The sequence below is a fragment of the Salvelinus sp. IW2-2015 genome, linkage group LG25, assembly GCF_002910315.2.
Source record: "Salvelinus sp. IW2-2015 linkage group LG25, ASM291031v2, whole genome shotgun sequence".
Lineage (NCBI taxonomy): Eukaryota > Metazoa > Chordata > Actinopteri > Salmoniformes > Salmonidae > Salvelinus > Salvelinus sp. IW2-2015.
The window spans coordinates 17627077-17646870 of NC_036865.1; the positions used below are offsets into that span (position 1 = coordinate 17627077).

The 19794-nt window shown below is 42.2% G+C and overlaps 1 protein-coding gene across 1 annotated transcript; it reads left to right on the plus strand.

Annotated features, from left to right (window-relative positions):
• Positions 1-1322: 1322 nt before the first annotated feature.
• LOC111952017 (NK1 transcription factor-related protein 2-like) lies at positions 1323-4399 on the plus strand. Its single transcript, XM_023970421.1, has 2 exons — positions 1323-1703; positions 3004-4399. Exons 1-2 carry the CDS (start codon positions 1484-1486, stop codon positions 3621-3623), a joined length of 840 nt encoding a protein of 279 aa, XP_023826189.1. The 5' UTR covers positions 1323-1483; the 3' UTR covers positions 3624-4399.
• Positions 4400-19794: the final 15395 nt, after the last annotated feature.

A 19794-nucleotide genomic window follows, 5' to 3' on the forward strand; every position in this document is an offset into this window, starting at 1 on the left:
AGGAGATCACTTTCACCAGCAGTCAGGCCTCCACATACTGCTTCTCCACACATCTTCCAGTCTGCTTTATCTCCATTCTCCTCTCATTCTCTGGGTCAATAGGTAACTTTAGCCTCCATCTGCCCAGAGTAGTGCTGTAGTTTTACAGGATATTGACAATTGTTCCTACTTTACATAATATACACACACTTGCATGGTGCACATAGACTAAAACGCATGCAAGGCGCGCGCACACACACCTACACCCACACACACGTACACAGTATTTACCATTGTTTACTAAAAATACATTTCAATATCATTAAATAAAATGATCTAAAAGGGTCATTCAAGCAATAATACTTCTAATAGTTTACACATTTTAGTTATGGCTTGGCCTTCTAACCTAAAAACGATGCTCTGTAATGATGGTCAGTTTTATCAGTGTTTGACATCCGCTTTGAATATTGACCCAGTGCTGGTTTCACCATTTCGGCCATCGCTAGGCTTCAATGTTTAAAACAATCCTATGCCACTGTGCATTCAATTCTAATCCCAAATATTTAGTGGCCAATCGATTTATTGTGAACATGAATATATCACAAAACGAGAGAAAATAATCAGACAACATACTATATATGCGTTTGCTCATTGTGGGGCAGACTTGGCTGTAATCATGTGGATCATAGTTAATTTGTATAATAAATAATCCACTTTAAGATATAATTAGACTACAGGACTGTTGGGTTATCCAAATGTATTAGTATTGGAAATCTATCCCAAACAAACCAAACTAAATACTATCTATCCCAAACAAACCAAACTAAATACTATCTATCCCAAACAAACGCAATAGATACGCCATGGTGACTGACGTCTCGCTTTATTTTTGTTGTGTGCACTAACTAGGCTTTTTTGGTGTCCCTTTTGAAGACAGCAACAGCAAAATTTGCCTACATGTGAAAAATGACAAAGCAACATTTTCAAACCTTGAAACATTCACACTTTTTACAGATGATAATACTATTTTAAAAAACGAATCATGGAGGGGAAATAGAGGATTGTATCACCAATTATTTTCACGGCAGGAGGTTTTTGCCAAACATTTTTATTTAGCAACCTGTCACCTCTTCACTTTCGGTAAAGGGTCAAATATCATTGGATTTAATGATATGGGTGATTATCGACGAAATGATTTAAGTCAATTACAGGAGGTCTTGTGAAAGGCTAATGTGGCTGTCACGTGGGAGCCAGAAACCGCGTCTCTTCGAATCGAGCGGAGAGGAGACGCTTTAAAGATCTCACTCCCCTCACTCATCGACCTTCATTTGGCCAGACTGACATAGAAATCTGAGGGCAGGTGCATTTTATGGGACAGACAGTTGACTAGTTTAACCAACGTTTAAAGAAGTGCAGAAAGTATGCCAAGTGACTACCCAGATGCGTAATAGCGCGCGAGAGTTCTCACCTCTTATCACTGATCAATTTGGAGGGATTTAAAAGGATGTTGGATTCCAATGAGTCTAATGTGAAAATGACATCTAGTCATAGGATTTCTTTTTCTATAATTGATATAATGGACCCAAATAAATTTAATAGCAAGAAGATACTCGAACTTTTCCCAACAAAGGATACGTTTCCTTCGCAGAACTTACGAGTGGCACGTTTGGAAGAGGATGTTGGCGCAGATGGAGAGCCGCCACTTGTGCGCACGGAAGCAGCAGGTAAAGATATCACAAAACTACAGACAACAATTTATTTTTGGTACAGGTATACCCGCTGTTTTTTGTTTTGTTTTAGGGGAAAATAGAGAATCAACAGACGTCTATAGCCCACGTAACGTGGATTATTCGTTCAGTTCAGCATAACATATTTGTTTAGCATTATTACATGAATAATGTCCATATAACTTATTTTCAACATAGGGATTCAATACATTATATAATATGTCCATAGTTAATACGACGTAGGCCTAATAGCCAATATGAGAAACATCTATAGCTTCTTGGTTCACTGACCAACTAAGAGTGTGGCTATTTTATATCAGATAAAATGTTGTCATCTCTATATGACCTTCCCTTAATTTTCAAGGCTACGTTTCCTTTTAAGAAACCCACAAAGGGTTGCTCCCGCTGCCCGTGTGTGTGATTGGCATTGGGACAGGCTGGCCAGATAATTGTTGAAATCGTCCCATTGAGGATGCCTCCGCTCGCTTTGATCGATATCCCATTACTGCATCCTGCATATCTCCCTCCAGCACCTTGCAGGTACAAACTTCAAACCACATCCCTTTCTGATCCTAAATATCATTCGATTAAAACTTCCCTTTAAATAGATTAGATTTATCGATCCACTAACAAATATGAAACTCCATTAGCACGTCATAGGTAGATGGTGGAGCTGGATTTGGCCTGGATTTCTTTCCGCAACATGACATTTGAGGCGATTTGTGATAAATACATTATTTGGGGATTAGAGGCTAAGCCACCCATAGTCCCCTTCTTAACCCTCGCTTCGTCCCACTCGCACAAGTCCTGATTTTAATCAAACACATTTTACAGTTATTCTATTAGGTAGGCCTATTTTAGACTATGTATTGGTTTTAGGGATTTCAGACAGAGTCTTAAATATACTTATATTTTCAATTTCAAGGATAGTCTTTTCTTTTTCTAATTCTTACTTTACGCAAGGATCTCAAATTAGTCTCGGTAGTCCCAGACCTAGAACATTGTTGTAGAAGGCAACGCGTCTGTCAAGGGAGACTAATCTCAAATAGGCTACTGTAAACGTTTAGGTGGAAGTTATGGATCTAGAGAAGATGGGCGGTCGGGTGGCGCTGTCCATTCAGCACCATTTAGGGCCTACAGTTTTGCGCATGTATGCGCTTCCTCAACAACATGCCGCCGGCTTTTGAGATCTTATTTCCCTATGTATGAGGTCAAAAATATTATCGAATTTGCAGAGAATTTGTTTAGCTTTTGGAAAGCCCATTTACAGTGCTAATGTTCATGTTTGTGTTCACAGGTGAAGACACAGGGACTGACCACTCAAGTAGCGCAGATCTTAAGCACCAGGCAGCCGTCAACAACCCACTTTCAGTACACTCAACGACTGAGCCAGAGGAGCAAGAAGAGGGGGCCGGGGACAGCATCAGCAGCAGCGTCGGAACTTCAGCCACACATGATCCCTCGCCTCACAAACGGCGGCGCTCGGATCACGGTTGCGCCAAGCCGCGACGCGCCAGGACTGCCTTCACATACGAACAACTGGTGGCCCTGGAGAACAAATTCCGCTCTACGAAATACCTGTCAGTGTGTGACAGACTCAACCTGGCTCTGTCCCTCAGCCTCACCGAGACGCAGGTCAAGATCTGGTTCCAGAACAGAAGAACCAAGTGGAAGAAACAGAACCCGGGCGCGGACAGCACGATGTCGCCTGGGTCGAACTCTTTGGTCAGCGTCAACCCATGTCCTGTGACTTGTGTCTCGAGTTCAGCCAGTTACCAAACTTTCCCGTCCTTCAGCTCTGGGAATATGATCTTCCACACTGCCGCGGTTCCTTTGTCGTCCACTGGAGGGCTGTTACATCACTTCTTGCCCAATGGTTATCATCTCCAGCCGTCCTACTTTACCCCACATTTATGAGACCTGACCTACTTCGTCTATGGTGACTTGAGGATGGACACAGAGAGATAGTATTATAACTAGGTATTGGACTCTCTCTCACAAAAGTGACGGTCTGTTGAACGATGTCATGACAGACAGTCTGCACCCTCAAATGATAACCAGAAGAATAACTTCAGACTCTTCCCAATGGGCAAAAACTGGTTGAATCAATGTTGTTTCCATGTCATTTCAACCCCCCCAAAATCAATGTGATGACATTGAATTAACATGGAAAGCTGATTGGATTTGCAAAAAGTCATCAACATAAGGGAATTTCGTCCTTTTTTCACTCAACTTTTAACCTAAGTCCGATGACCAGGTCACATTTTTGGTTGATTTCACATTGAATTCACATTAGTTGGTAACTAGACGTTGAACTGACCTCTGTGCCCAGTGGGTTGTTCGATGATGGAGAGAAATGTCGGGACAGAGCCTTTTCTGACACATGGGTGGTGAACAAGACTATTTGTCTTTACTGTATCTGATGATGTATACCAACAGTTCATGTGGAGATCTTGCTGTACAGCTGCTTATCATGGAGGGCCAAATAAATATGCAAACCTGCTGCATGCAGATATCTACATAATTAAGATCCTTCAGTGTATGTAGGAACTATAGAGATTGTTGGCCTGCCATAATGAACTTAACCAATATCCCGTTTTCTCTATCCCTGTATTTGACTCTATCTGTAGCAAAATGTGGCATGATACAAACCATCTCTCCTTACGGTATGTTTGGGTCTGTCACTCACAAGATTTCACTGTTCATATCTGTCCATTTTAAAATGAACACATGTAAATTAAAACATATATAGAGTACTAATATTTGATGAATTATGTTTTTTGTTGTTGCTAGTGTGAAGCAAATGGAATTAATTGTTCAAAAACAGAGAATTTAGACTGTCCAAGAATGAACTACGATCATAGAGGAAATGCTGGTGAAGTAGGTTCAATGTAGATCAGATGAATTTGTCTCAATACCCGTTCAGGCCAGTATAGCTCCATGTTATTGATGTCACACATTCACTTTTTACTCCACTACAAACAATATTTAGTTTACAGTGATTGACTCAATTGCTGAATTCGGGTAAATCATTAACATTGACTAGGGTCCATGTTTCTGGTGATAATGCATTTGACATGAGTGTTGGTGAATAGGTCACAATAGGTTGATTATTTTGTTTTAGAAAGGTCATCTCTGTTTAGTGCAGATAATTGTAGTTATGTTTTTTTTAAATCAACGATGCCTCTCTGAAAAATCTGTATACACTGCCATCTTCTGGACAAAAAAAGGTAAGACTTCAGGGGGCCTACTTCATGCATAAGCACTCACACTAAAATATTTGTTTTACATGCTTCAACTACACACCATAACCACAGAGGGTCGCCATCTTCTCACGTTGTTTAATATACCCAATAAGCAGTGAGCGCATGAGGACAAAACAGATTCAACACAGATTTAACTACATATCTTGGTTTCACAACACTGGTACTGATTACCTAGTTTGTATGCTAGTAATATTGCTTATCTAATAATGGTTTGTTGACTTTAAGTACACAATACACAACTCAAATGTATGTTAAAGTAAACTTGTAGGCTCCTTCGTTTTTAGTAGCTAGAGAGTCAACACCCATTTACATGAATGTATGATCGTGACACAATATTACTGTAACCTCAACCAAAGTACTTCAGCTAATGCGGTGTACATAGCAATATAAGTAGTCAGTATGGACTACATGGCTGGTCACTGACCTCAACATGGTGTTCCTCTGAGTCAAAATGGAAATATAACACAAACACGGAGAAGCTGGAATGTCATTACTGTCCGCAACTATGAGAGGTCAGCAAAGCTTGTAAGACCTGTGTGTGTGTTTATAGAGACATGTTTAACAGTGCCAAGGAATGCTCACCCTGGCCTCAACTCAACTTGCTATTGCAAACTGTCGCTGATCATCAATCATCATGATGTTCAGGAGAAGAAGAATACCAAGGCCTTCCCTCTTTTACCACCTTTTTTTTACTTACTTCATACCTTCCATAGCTCTCCATAGCTCTCCATAGCTCTCCATAGCTCTCCATAGCTCTCCATAACCCTCCATAGCTCTCCATAGCTCTACATAGCTCTCCATAGCTCTCCATAACTCTCCATAGCTCTCCATAGCTCTCCGTAGCTCTCCATAGCTCTCAATAGCTCTCCATACCTTCCATAGCTCTTAATACATTCCATAGCTCTCCATAGCTCCCCATAGCTCTCCATACCTTCCATAGCTCTCAATAGCTCTCCATACCTTCCATAACTCTCAATAGCTCTCCATAGCGCTCCATACCTTCAATAGCTCTTAATACCTTCCATAGCTCTCCACAGCTCTCCATACATTCCATAGCTCTCCATAGCTCTCCACAGCTTCCATAGCTCTCCATAGCTCTCCATATCTTCCATAGCTCTCAATAGCTCTCCATAGCTATCCATACCTTGCATAGCTCTTAATACCTTCCATAGCTCTTCATAGCTCTCCACAGCTCTCCATAGCAATCCATAGCTCTCCGTAGCTCTCCATACCTTCCATAGCTCTTAATACCTTCCATAGCTCTTCATAGCTCTCCACAGCTCTCCATAGCTATCCATAGCTCTCCATAGCTCTCWATAKCYCTCCWTWCCTTCCATAACTCTCCATAGCTCTCCATAGCTCTCCACACCTTCCATAGCTCTCCATAGCTCTCCATATCTTCCATAGCTCTCAATAGCTCTCCATACCTTCCATAGCTCTTAATACCTTCCATAGCTCTTCATAGCTCTCCACAGCTCTCCATAGCGATCCATAGCTCTCCGTAGCTCTCTATAGCTCTCCATACCTTCCATAGCTGTTACTACCTTCCATAGCTCTCCACAGCTCTCCACAGCTCTCTATAGCTTTCCATACCTTCCATAGCTCTTAATACCTTCCATAGCTCTCCATAACTTCCATAGCTCTTACTACCTTCCATAGCGCTCCATACCTTCCATAGCTCTTACTACCTTCCATAGCGCTCCATACCTTCCATAGCTCTTACTACCTTCCATAGCGCTCCATAGCTCTCCATAGCTCTCCATACCTTCCATAGCTCTTACTACCTTCCATAGCACTCCATAGCTCTCCATAGCTCTCCATACCTTCCATAGCTCTCCATAGCTCTCCATACCTTCCATAGCTCTCCATACCTTCCATAGCTCTCAATAGCTCTTCATATCTCTTAATACCTTCCATAGCTCCCCACAGCTCTCCACAGCTCTCAATAGCTCTCCATAGCTATCCATAGCTCTCCGTAGCTCTCTATAGCGCTCCATACCTTCCATAGTTCTTACTACCTTCCATAGCTCTCCACAGCTCTCTATAGCTCTCCATAGCTATCCATAGCTCTCCATACTTTCCATAGCTCTTAATAGCTTCCATAGCTCTCCATAGCTTCCATAGCTCTCCATACCTTCCATACCTTCCATAGCTCTCCATACCATCCATACCTTCCATAGCTCTCCATAGCTTCCATAGCTCTCCATAGTTTCCATAGCTCTCCATACCTTCCATACCTTCCATAGCTCTCCATACCATCCATAGCTCTCCATACCTTTCATACCTTCCATAGCTCTCCATAGCTTCCATACCTTCCATAGCTCTCCATAGCTCCCATAGCTCTCCATACCTTCCAGACCTTCCATAGCTCTCCGTAGCTTCCATGGCTTTCCATAACTTCCATAGCTCTCCATACCATCCATAACTTCCATAGCTCTCCATAGCCTCTCATAGCTTCCATAGCTCTCCATACATCCAATAAGCTTTCCATAGCTCTCCATAGCTCTCTATAGTTCTCCATCGCTTCCATCGCTCTTAATACCTTCATAGCTCTCCGTAGCTTCCATGGCTTTCCATAACTTCCATAGCTCTCCATACCATCCATAACTTCCATAGCTCTCCATACCATCCATACTTCCATAGCTCTCCATAGCCCTCCATAGCTTCCATAGCTCTCCATACCATCCATAGCTTCCATAGCTCTCCATACTCTCTATAGTTCCATGCTTCCATAGCTCTTAATACCTTCCATAGCTCTCCGTAGCTTCCATGGCTTTCCATAACTTCCATAGCTCTCCATACCATCCATAACTTCCATAGCTCTCTCATACCATCCATAACTTCCATACCATATCCATAGCTTTCCATAGCTCTCCATAGCTTATTGCTCCATAGCTCTCCATACCACTCATAGCTTCCATAGCTTTCCATAGCACTCCATACCATCCATACCTTCCATAGCTCTTAATACCTTCCATAGCTCTCCATAGTTATCCGTAATTCTCCATCGCTCTCCATAGCTTTCCATACCTTCGATAGCTCTCCGTAGCTCCCCATAGCCCTCCATTCTTAAACTATCAGCATAAAATGTGCAGGACATGTATTTCCAGAAGAATATGAACTAACAATTTATGGCTGATATTATTATACGGCTACAGATGTTTGTGTGTGTGTGTGTGTGTGTCTTGTAGGGGCCCTTGGAGGATGAACTCTCTTTGTACAGCAGCCAGAGGGTATATGCTGTGGTAGACCACCTATGTGATATATGCTGTTCCTCATATGCATGTACTATCATCAAAAACCAAGGCTGTAGTACTGTGATACATGGCCACATTGCTCCACCTAGCTTTCAATTACAAGAAGCTTCTACCACACTGACTCCTTTGATCTGTTAGTCCTCTTTCTGTGGGCGAACTATTTTAATTAATGCCATGTCTTCTGAGGGCAGTGGAGAATTGCGAAGGGAAGGGGAGAGAGGTTGGTAGAACTATGAAATGAGAAAAATGTACTCTTGACATCAACTTGAAGTCTGGAGGGTTGACACATTTCTGTCGACCGGATGGAAGACTCCGCTGTCAAAGGCAGAGGACTGTCAACATGTCACAGAGCTGCAGGCATCAATATCACCCTTCTACCTTTCTCAGTCTCTCTCTCTCTCTCTCTCTCTCTCAGTCTCTCTCTCTCTCTCTCTCTCTCTCTCTTTCTCTCTCTCTTTCTCTCTCTCTCACTCTGTCTCTCACTCTGTCTCTGAAAACTCAATATAATCTCTTGAAGTCTTACTCTTAGCCTATACTTACATTGCAGGAAAATGTCAATGTTCCTGTGCCAATAAAATGCATTATTTTGTCTTTCTATTTTTGGGGGGGACAAAAACTCACATATGTAATGTATTGACATGAAGTAAACACTGACTTCTGATATCCTCGTAGCCTATAGGAAAAAATATAATAACTTTCACTCTGTTTTGCTTCTCTGCAAGGAGGATTGCTGCTATGTCTACATTACTGGTAAATGATCGGTCCCTGTCGTAGTGCACAGTGTTTAATTCCAACACAGTCATAAAACCAGGGAAAAACTGTACTGTCAACACATGTAATCAATATTTGACGAAAGGCGACATAATTCTGGATTCCACCGGCTTTTAGCTGGAGGCTAGCCAATGACAATGCACAATGTCCATGGTGTCTGTTTGGGGTCATTTCGGTCCGGGATGGAGGAACCTGTTTAAAATTCATGTGACAGTATTCTCTGGGGCAAGGTCAGACGCTAATGTTACCAGTGTCCTCATATGCCTGAGGTGGTAAAGCGGGGAAATTACATCCACAGTCCCTGTTTATTTTCTTATCTATTTGACGGTAATGGACAGGCAGGAGAGTGAAGTAAACCAAAATAGCAGGTGGCAGAGAATGCAGACCGAATCGTGTATGCATGCCTCTGCCTATATTCTCCTGCCATAGAGGTCCATAGGGACCAGTAGCATTTCTATTGAAAGCCACAGGGCCAGAGACAGAGGGAGAGGGAGACAGAGAGGGAGAGGGAGACAGAGAGGTAGACGGAGACAGAGAGGGAGAGGGAGAGGGAGAGGGAGACAGAGAGGGAGAGGGAGACAGAGAGGGAGAGGGAAACAGAAAGGGAGAGGGAGACAGAGAGGGAGAGAGTCAGAGAGGGAGACAGAGAGGGAGAGGGAGACAGAGAGGGAGATGGAGACAGAAAGGGAGAGGGAGTGGGAGGCAGAGAGGGAGAGGGAGACAGAGAGGGAGAGGGAGATGGAGAAGGATAAACTTGCATGGAATGAAGATTCCAGTAAATTATATGGTGATACAGAATACATTATATTGATCTACAGAATTAAAATTGCATGTCTGAGTGTCTGATTCAGCCAGAACTCAGTCTTCGGTGTGGAAGGTTTCCTTGTTGTCATGGATACAGAAGGTATGGGCTGCACTAATAAACATTTAGCTAGTATATCTTCTAAACAGGTTTCCATTGTAAACAGTATAGATACATTGATCTAATATTTTTTCCCTTTGATTTACACTTCAATGATCACAAAACCAATCAAGTCATTCCAATACACTACAAGGCATTTGGTGAGGGGAGGCAGGCTCATAGTAATGGCTGGAACAAATGAACAGTAGGCTATCAAACAAATCAATTCTACATTGTAGACTAGAGCCATATAACAGGCAGGGCAAACATCTGAAATGGAACGATATTCATACTTCTAAATTGAAGGCTTCAATTACGCTTTTAGCTTTTTGAGAGGGAAAGATCTTCCATCTTGGTGTTTGGCAAATAATTGCAGTTATTACTGTTGGTTCTCAACTGGGTTAGTAATTCCTAATGAGAGAAGGCGACATCCATTTATACACATTCCTCTAAGCAGCAGAAGAAAATCAATGTTAGTACCAAGGTTGTTTTGATCAGAGATAAGCGTGGCACAGACAATAGGACAAGCAGCAGTCCTGATGTTGCCAGTTGCCACCCACACAAGTTGCATTCCATTGCAGGTCGCCAAGGTTATTTTTCCATTGCATATTTTTGCATTAGAATGAGGCAGACGAAAGCATGTCATCCATTCTGATCATATGAACTCTTTTAGCACCACTTTACAGCTAGTGTTTTAAAAACACCAGTGCAATTTGTAGTAACCTGCAAACTTCTGGATACAGGTTCAGTTTAATTAGTGTCCTTAACAGTTTGATTCAGAAATAGAAAATCCTATTTTATGGCTAGGAGAATATCATTTTATTAAATCCTACTCACTGGAGCTGCACTTTATCTTGAACTGAAATGTTTGTGATAAATTACCAGTCAAGGGATTTCACAATTACAATACTGTACTATACAATACAATACTATACAATACAATACTGTACTATACAATACTGTATATACAAAACATTAAGAAAACCTGCTCTTTTCATGACATAGACTGACCAGGTAAATCCAGGTGAAAGCTATGATCCACTATTGATGTCACTTGTTAAATCCACTTCAATCAGTGTAGATGAAGGGGAGGAGACATGTTAAATAATTTTTACCCCTTTTTCTCTCCAATTTCGTGATATCCAATTGGTAGTTACAGTCTTGTCCCATCGCTGCAACTCTCGTACGGATGCGTCCTCCCAAGCGTCCTCTGGAACACGACCCTGCCAAGCCGCACTGCTTCTTGACACACTGCTCGCTTAACCCGGAAGCCAGCCGCACCAATGTGTCGGAGGAAACACTGTACAACTGCTGACCGAAGTCAGTGTGCATGCACCTGGCCCACCACAAGGAGTTGCTAGAGCGTGATGGGACAAGGACATCCCGGCCGGCCAAACCCTTCCCTAACCCGGACGACGCTGGGTTAATTGTGCGCCGCCTCATGGGTCTCCCGGTCGCGGCTGTCTGCGACACAGACTGGGATCAAACCCGGGTCAGTAGTGACACCTCTAGCACTGCCTTAGACCACTGCACCGCTCGGGAGGCCAAAGAATGATTTTTAAGCCTTGAGACAGTTGAGACATGGATTGTGTATGTGGGGCCATTCAGAGGGTGAATGGGCAAGACAAAAGATGTAAGTGCCTTTGATGAGGTATGGTAGTACAGTATGTGCCAGGCACACCGGTTTGTGTCAAGAACTGCAATGCTCCTGGGTTTTTCATGCTCAACAATTTCCTGCGTGTATCAAGAATGGTCCACCACCCAAAGGACATCCAGCCAACTTGACACAACTGTGGGAAGCATTGCAGTCAATATGGGCCAGCTTTTGACACCTTGTAGAGTCCATGACCCAACGAATTGATGCTGCTCTGAGGGAAAAGAAGGGAAGGTGTTCTTAATGTATGATATACTCAACAATGCAGGCTTGACCTCAATCTGTCAGTAGAGTCTAAGATTGGGCTTGGTGCTCCACGAATTATTGAATAAAGTGGGAACTGGGGATTATTGACTGTTACAAAGCATGATAAATATTGAAGTTCCATCTTTGTGTATTGGAGATAGTGTAGCACAACTGGGATAGTCTTCATCTTGCATGAGGTATGGTATATGTATGGCTGTATCCATCTTTATTTTAAGAGCATGCTGAAGATGCACACTTAAACACCATCACCTAGGTACTTCAGATGAAATATTATCACATTAAACGTGTGTTGAACAGGGACACTATCAGTCTTCTGGCAACATGGCTCAGACTACTAGGAGTTCCATTTCCCTGAATGTCAACTCAGAGTTGGGTTGGTTGATTGGCGCACAGAGGAGTTCATGCAGGAATACAGATTAAGTTCAAGTTTCAAGTTTTAATGTCATGTGCGCAAGTACAGCGAAATGCCTTTCTTAAACTCAAAACCCAACAATGCAGTAATCATTATCAATGTAATAAAAAAATAACAAGGCAGAACAAAAGACACAAGATATAAAAACAAGAAGAACACAATAAACGTTGTAGGTTTCTGACTGACCTTCCTAAATATGTTTAATTATTCAATATGCTAATAATCAGAGCCTAATTGATGAATAACTTTACCATTATGCTGCTAATTTGATTAAGAAAGAACATGCTTGACCAAGTAGTAGGAAAGTACATGTTTTAAGGCAATATCACAGTGCATTAAAGTATGGCATCGGCAAGGAGAGAGCTAATGTCCCTTCCAGAACAAATCCCTTTCTCTTAGAAAGGGATTTGAGGTGTGTATGCATTGCAGCAACACACACACTACCAACCACTTGCACACGCACGCACTCACGCAAACACACACACACACACACACACACACACACACACACACACACACACACACACACACACACACACACACACACACACACACACACACACACNCACACACACACACACACACACACACACACACACACACACACACACACACACACACACACACACACACACACACACACACACACACACACAGCTGTGCATCACTTTCCAGCCTGCCTCGGTCAATCGGATAATACCAGTGTGGAGTCAGTGGAACATCATGGCTTATTCAAACAGTAGGTTTGTAAGATTACCTGAGTGCTTTGGAATATTTGGAATAACGTAAAAGGAGAGGTTTTGGTGTATTTTTGTAATTTAAGCACATTATGAATACTATTTCAACATGCATCAATTAGCATGCTATACAACTCTTAGTCTCTATTTCAATGTTTTCACCCTGAAGAAATGGAGGGCTTTTCTGTGACTATTACATCATTTCATTGCATTTATAGTAGACTCAAGGGTAGACCCTCCTCCTCCCCAAGAACCTTTAAAATGGTTTGACCAACTCAGTTGCCTCACCAATCTGTGTTCCTGTAGCCCTCTACCAATCAGCGACTGACCTGAGAGAGGTACAATTAGTTAAGCCAGGTCTAACGATGCAGTATGCATCTCTGTCCGAGTAGCTGTGAAATTCCCCCTGGTTTCCTGGCAATTACAAGGCATTGTGAACTGTTTGCAAACAACGTTCTGCACACCCTAATGTAGGTCATTAAATCACACCCACACAAGCCAGAGTCTGCTATCCTACAGTCCTACAGTGAACACATGGATCTACTACAGCTTATTCCAGGGAGTATGGGGTGGTAGTGCTTGAGTCCCTTTAATTGTGGAAATTCAGATCACCTTACTATAGAACCACTGAGTATGTAACATGTTGCAAATATTTTGTGTCTTTCAACTTGCACATGTGGAAGTATTATGATCATGTCTGGTTGCTTACATAAAAAAAATATAGCAAGCTCTTTTAATCAATATCATTTTTGTAAATCCACTGACAAAAGACACCTGGTGGCTATATGATGCATTCAGGCATCCCAACTCCATCTGTTTGCATTGCTCCAATTCTCCTTCACAGTTTGCTTCATCTTCAACACTGCAGGACTTCCCATCTAAGCATAAGAAGATCAGAACTGGTTCTCCAAAACCAGACAGCAGCCAGCTTGGATGAAAGTTACCTTCCCTGGAAGTAAAGATGTGTTTGAAAGGAGTTCAGTCACATAGGAAATCAAAGGAAAGCAACACAATGTTGATTCCATCATTTCATCTCTCTGCCAACAACTGGAACTCATTTCACTGAAGCAAGTCATCTCACACAAGGAGGTGCGTATCCTATTATGTTATCACTTGTCTGTTAGTGTGAAGATTTTCATACATGCATAAAGGCATTTCTAAAAGATGTGGTGTCACAGGTGTGTACAGTAGATCTAGTGAAATACGTACCGATTTGTTACTCAGTTTATTGAAAGGCCTCTAGATGTTTTTTGAGTCATATTTTACACTGGGATTGTGAGTGTGTGGGCACGCACTGCCAAGACTTGTGACCGCACCTACCGCATCAAAGTCCCAGTAGTGCATCTGTCTGCCAAACTGAAATCTGTCAACATTAATATTAATTTGTTTACTAGTATTGAGTAAACTGTAGTCTGATGTGTTTAAAAATCTGACTGGGGCAGTGATGACTAAGGTATAAACTTGCTTGAGTCACATACTAGCTCTGAACTTAATTTTTTTAAAGTAGAAATGTAAAAATGCAGATGAATAGCCTCAGTTAAATCAAATCAAATCAAATTGTGTTTGTGACATGCTCCAAATACAACAGGTGTAGACCTTACTGTGCAATGCTTACTTATAAGCCCTTAACCAACAATTTAGTTAAATAAATAGAGTTAATAACCTCTTGACACTACAGGGGGTGCTGTTTCAACTTGGACATTTATCGTTCCCAAATTAAACTGCCTCGTACTCAATTCTTGCTCGTACAATATGCATATTATTATTACTATTGGATAGAAAACAATCTCTAGTTTCTAAAACCGTTTGAATTATGTCTGTGGGTGAACCAGAACTCTTTCTGCAGCGAAATCCATGACAGGAACTGCGAAGGTCTGAAAACGAGGCTCTGTTCTCAGATCAGTTTAAAGCTCTGTATGTATCCTATGGGTCGACATGAACTGCACCCGCCTTCCCCTGGATGTCAGTAACCAATGAGAMGTGGAATGGAGTGTCTACGTAGTTCTCAGAGCTTATAAAAGGCCAAGGAACGAAGTGAGCTCTCTTTTCGTCGTTCGTCATTGCGCAAAGCAAGACCTCAAGATGGCATTTTGAAACGCTCAGTTATCGGCCTTAGCTATATCCGTCTGTAATTTAATTCGATATAGGAGTTATTTTAAACCGAGTTATATCAGTTTATGCGAGTATATTGCTATTTTCGGAATTTCCTTAGTATTGCGTTTTGGGGATTTGGGCATGTTGTGGCCACATAGCTATTGTTAGCTGCTAATTCCGAAGTTGAAGACAACGTTTTACAACAAAGCAATGATTCTTTTGGACAAAGGACACCTTGCCCAAGATTCTGATGGAAGCTCGTCCAAAAGTAAGAGCTATTTATGATGTTATTCCGTATTTATGTGGAAAAATGTAAACGCATTTGTCCGCCATTATTGGGCACTAGTCTGGCTGTACCGCACCACTGTATGTCTAGTAACGTTAATTTTAAAAATCTAACTCAGCGGTTGCATTAATAACTAATGCATCTTTCATTTGCTGTCCAACCTGTATTTTTTTGTCAATCTAATCGATAAATAATCGTAAACTTAGGTGCCTTTCCAAGATGGCGCCGGCCAGAATGCATGACCTGTTGCCACTGATCACATTGTATAACCACGATTTGTGCTGCTAAATATGCACATTTTCGAACAAAACCTATATGCATTGTGTAATATGATGTTACAGGACTGTCATCTGACGAAGTATATCAAGGTTAGTCAAAAATAATTATATTTTTGCTGTATTGTTACGATCGCTAACCTGTGCTGCTGGTTAAATTGCTTGTGTTTCTGGCTATTGTGCTAGCTAATATAATGCTATATTGTGTTTTCGCTGTAAAACACTTAAAAAATCTGACATATTGTGTAACGAAACTCTAATTCTTCCTCCTCCTCGGACGAGGAGAGGAGAGAGGGATCGGAAGACCAATTTGCAGCGAGGTATGATGACATGATTATCTTTATTAACAAGACGAAACTAAACACACGAAGAACACTTGATAATTTTACAAAACAACAAAACGACGTAGACAGACCTGAACGAGAGAACTTACATAAAACATGAAGAACGCACGAACAGGAACAGACTACATATACTAACGACAACGAAACAGTCCCGTGTGGTGCGAACATACACTGACACGGAAGACAACCACCCACGACAAACAAGTGAAACAACCTCCTATGTATGTCTCTCAATCAGAGGAAAACGAAAAACACTGCCTCTGATTGAGAGCCATACAAGGTCAATTAAACCTGACACTTAACATAGAACAAACACAGACTGCCCACCCAGCTCACGTCCTGACCACTAAACACAACAATACAAAAGGAAAACAAGGTCAGGAACGTGACATATTGGCTGGATTCACAAGATGTTGGGCTTTCATTTGCTGTACGCTGTGTATTTTTCAGAAATGTTTTAAGATGAGTAATTAGGTATTTGACGTTGGTCTCTGTAATTATTCTGGCAGCTTCGGCACTATTTCAGATTGCAGCTGCAATGTAGAACTGTGATTTATACCTGAAATATGCACATAAAAAAAAAAAAAAACATATGCTAATAATAAATATGTTATCAGACTGTCATCTTATGAATTTGTTTCTTGGTTGTGGCTATTTTATCTTTATTTGGTCGAATTAGTGATGGCTACTGATGGAGTAAAAAACTGGTGAGTAAAAAAAGTGGTGTCTTTTGCTAACGTGGTTAGCTAATAGATTTACATATTGTGTCTTCCCTGTAAACATTTTAAAAATCAGAAATGATGGCTGGATTCACAAGATGTGTATCTTTCAATCTGGTGTCTTGGACTTGTGATTTAATGATATTTAGATGCTAGTATTTACTTGTGACGCTATGCTAGGCTATGCTAGTCAGCTTTTTTACTGTGGGGGATGCTCCCGGATCCGGGTTTGGGAGGAATTAGAGGTTAAGAAAATAGTTACTAAATAAACTCAATTAAAAAATAAAAAGTAACACAATAAAATAACAATAACAAGGCTATATACCTGGGGTACAGGTATCGAGTTAATGTGCGGGGGTAAAGGTTAGTCGAGTTAATTTTTACATGTAGGTAGGGGTAAAGTGACTATACATAGATAATAAACAGCAAGTAGCAGCACCGTAAAAACAAAGGGGGGGGGGGTAAATGCAAGTAGTAAATGTAATTAGTGTAAATAGTGTATACAATGTAAATAGTCCGGGTGGCCATTTGATTAATTGATCAGCAGTCTTATGGCTTGGGGGTAGAAGTTGTTAAGGAGCCTTTTGGACCTGGACTTGGCGCTCCGGTACTGCTTGCCGTGCGATAGCAGAGAAAACAGTCTCTGACCTGGGTCATAGTCTATTTTTTGGGCCTTCCTAGTATATAGGTCCTGGATGGCAGGAAGCTTGGCCCCAGTGATGTATTGGGCCGTACACACTACCCTCAGTAGCGCCTTACGGTCAGATGCCGAGCAGTTGCCATACCAGGCGGTGATGCAACCGGTCAGGATGCTCTCGATGGTGCAGCTGCAGAACTTTTTGAGGATATGAGGACCCATGCCAAATCTTTTCAGTCTCCTGAGGGAGAAAAGGCGTTGTCTTGCCCTCTTCACGACTGTCTTGGTGTGTTTGGACCATGATAGTTTGTAGGTGATAAGGACACCAAGGAACTTGAACTCTCAAACCGTTCCATTACAGCCCCGTCGATGTGAATCGGGGGATGTTCAGCCCTCCTTTTCCTGTAGTCCACGATCATCTCCTTTGTCTTGCTCACGTTGAGGGAGAGGTTGTTGTCCTGGCACCACACTGCCAGATCTCTGACCTCCTCCCTATAGGCCCTTCTCATCGTTGTCGGTGATCAGGCCTACCACTGTCATCAGCAAACTTAATGATGGTGTTGGAATCGTGCTTGGCCATGCAGTCAAGGGTGAAAAGGGAGTACAGGAGGAGATTAAGCACGCACCCCTGAGGGGCCCTCATGTTGAGGATCAGCATGGCAGATGTGTTGTTGCCTACCCTTACCACCTTGGGCGGCACGTCAGGAAGTCCAGGATCCAGTTGCAGAGGGAGGTTAAACACCTCCCAGGTTCCTTAGCTTCGTGATGAGCTTTGTGAGCGCTATGGTGTTGAACGCTGAGCTGTAGTCAATGAACAGCATTCCACCATAAGTGTTCCTTTTGTCCAGGTGGGAAAGGGCAGTGTGGAGTGCGATTGAGATTGCATCATCTGTGGATAGGGTGGTATGCGAATTGGAGTGGGTCTAGGGTTTCTGGGATGATGGTGTTGATGTGAGCCATTACCAGCCTTTCAAAGCACTTCATGGCTACCGACATGAGTGCTACAGGGTGGTAGTCATTTAGCTTTGCTTTCGTGGATACAGGGACTGCTTGGTAGTCTGCTTGAAACATGTAGGTATTACAGACTCGGTCAAGGAGAGGTTGAAAATGTTAGTGAAGACACTTGCCATTTGATCCGCGCATGCTCTGAGTACACATCCTGGTTATTCGTATGGCCCCGCGGCCTAGTGAATGTTGACCTGTTTAAATGTCTTGCTCACATCGGCTACAGAGAGTGTGATCACACAGTCATCTTAAACAGCTGGTGCTCTCATGCATGCTTCAGTGTTGCTTGCCTCGAAGTAAGCATAAAAGGCATTTAGCCCATCCGGTAGGCTCACGTCACTGGGCAGCTCGCGGCTGGGTTTCCCTTTGTAGTCCATAATTGTTTGCAAGCCCTGCCACATCCAACGAGCGTCAGAGCCGGTGTAGTAGGATTCAATTTTAGTCCTGTATTGACGCTTTGCCCGTTTGATGGTTTGTCTGAGGGCATAGGGTGATTTCTTATAAGCGTCTGGATTAGTGTCCCGCTCTAGTGTCCCGCTCTAGCCTTTAGCTCAGTGTGGATGTTGCCTGTAATCCAGTCTGTGCTAGCAAAACAGTCCTGTAGCGTAGCATCCTCGTCATCTGGCCACTTCCGTATTAAGCGAGTCATTGGTACTTCCTAATTTAGTTTTTGTTTGTGAGCAGGAATCACAAGCAAAAACTAAATTAGGAAGTAGCAGTGACTCTTACCAGACGTAGCTGTACTGTCCTGCCGATGCACGGAAAACCCAGTCAACTGTATAGTATCCGTGTCGTCGTTCAGCCACGACTCAATGAAACACAATATATTATAGTTTTAGGAAATTCTCGAACGGAGCTCATCTAGTTTATTCTCCAGTGATTGCACGTCGGCCAATAGAACAGATGGTAGAGGCGGGTTAAACACTCGCTTACGAATTCTCACAAGGCACCCTGATCTCTGCCCCCTGAACCTCCATCTTTTCTTCATGCGAATGACAGGGATTTGGGCCTGGTCTCAGAGAAACAGTATATATTTCGTGTCGGACACATTAAAGAAAAATCTTTGTCCAGTTCGAGGTGAGTAATCGCTATTCTGATATGCAGAAGCTAGTTTCGGTCATAAGAGACGGTAGCAGCAACATTATGTACAAAATAAGTTTCAAACAATGTGAAAAAACACACAAAATAGCACAGTTGGCGTCATTGGCTACTATACTATACTATACACTATACTATACTCATCGGTTACTATACACATAACACTATGCTATAAATACAGAATGAATACAACAAATCATCTTAGAGTCAAGGTCTATAAAGTATGATTATAGACCCATATGGTTCTCCCTGTTAACCCTTGACATGTCTCTCTCTATCCTCTTACAATAGAACGCCCCTAACCTCAAATGACCTGACACTGTGACTGTGATTAAAGTGAAAAGGTTGCCAAGGGCACGGCAGCT

Excerpts from the sequence above, each read along its gene's own strand:
- LOC111952017 (XM_023970421.1), top strand. The coding sequence starts at position 1,484 with ATGTTGGATTCCAATGAGTCTAATGTGAAAATGACATCTAGTCATAGG. Across the intron at positions 1,704-3,003 it reads TGTGCGCACGGAAGCAGCAG|GTGAAGACACAGGGACTGAC; the intron begins GTAAAGATATCA and ends TTGTGTTCACAG.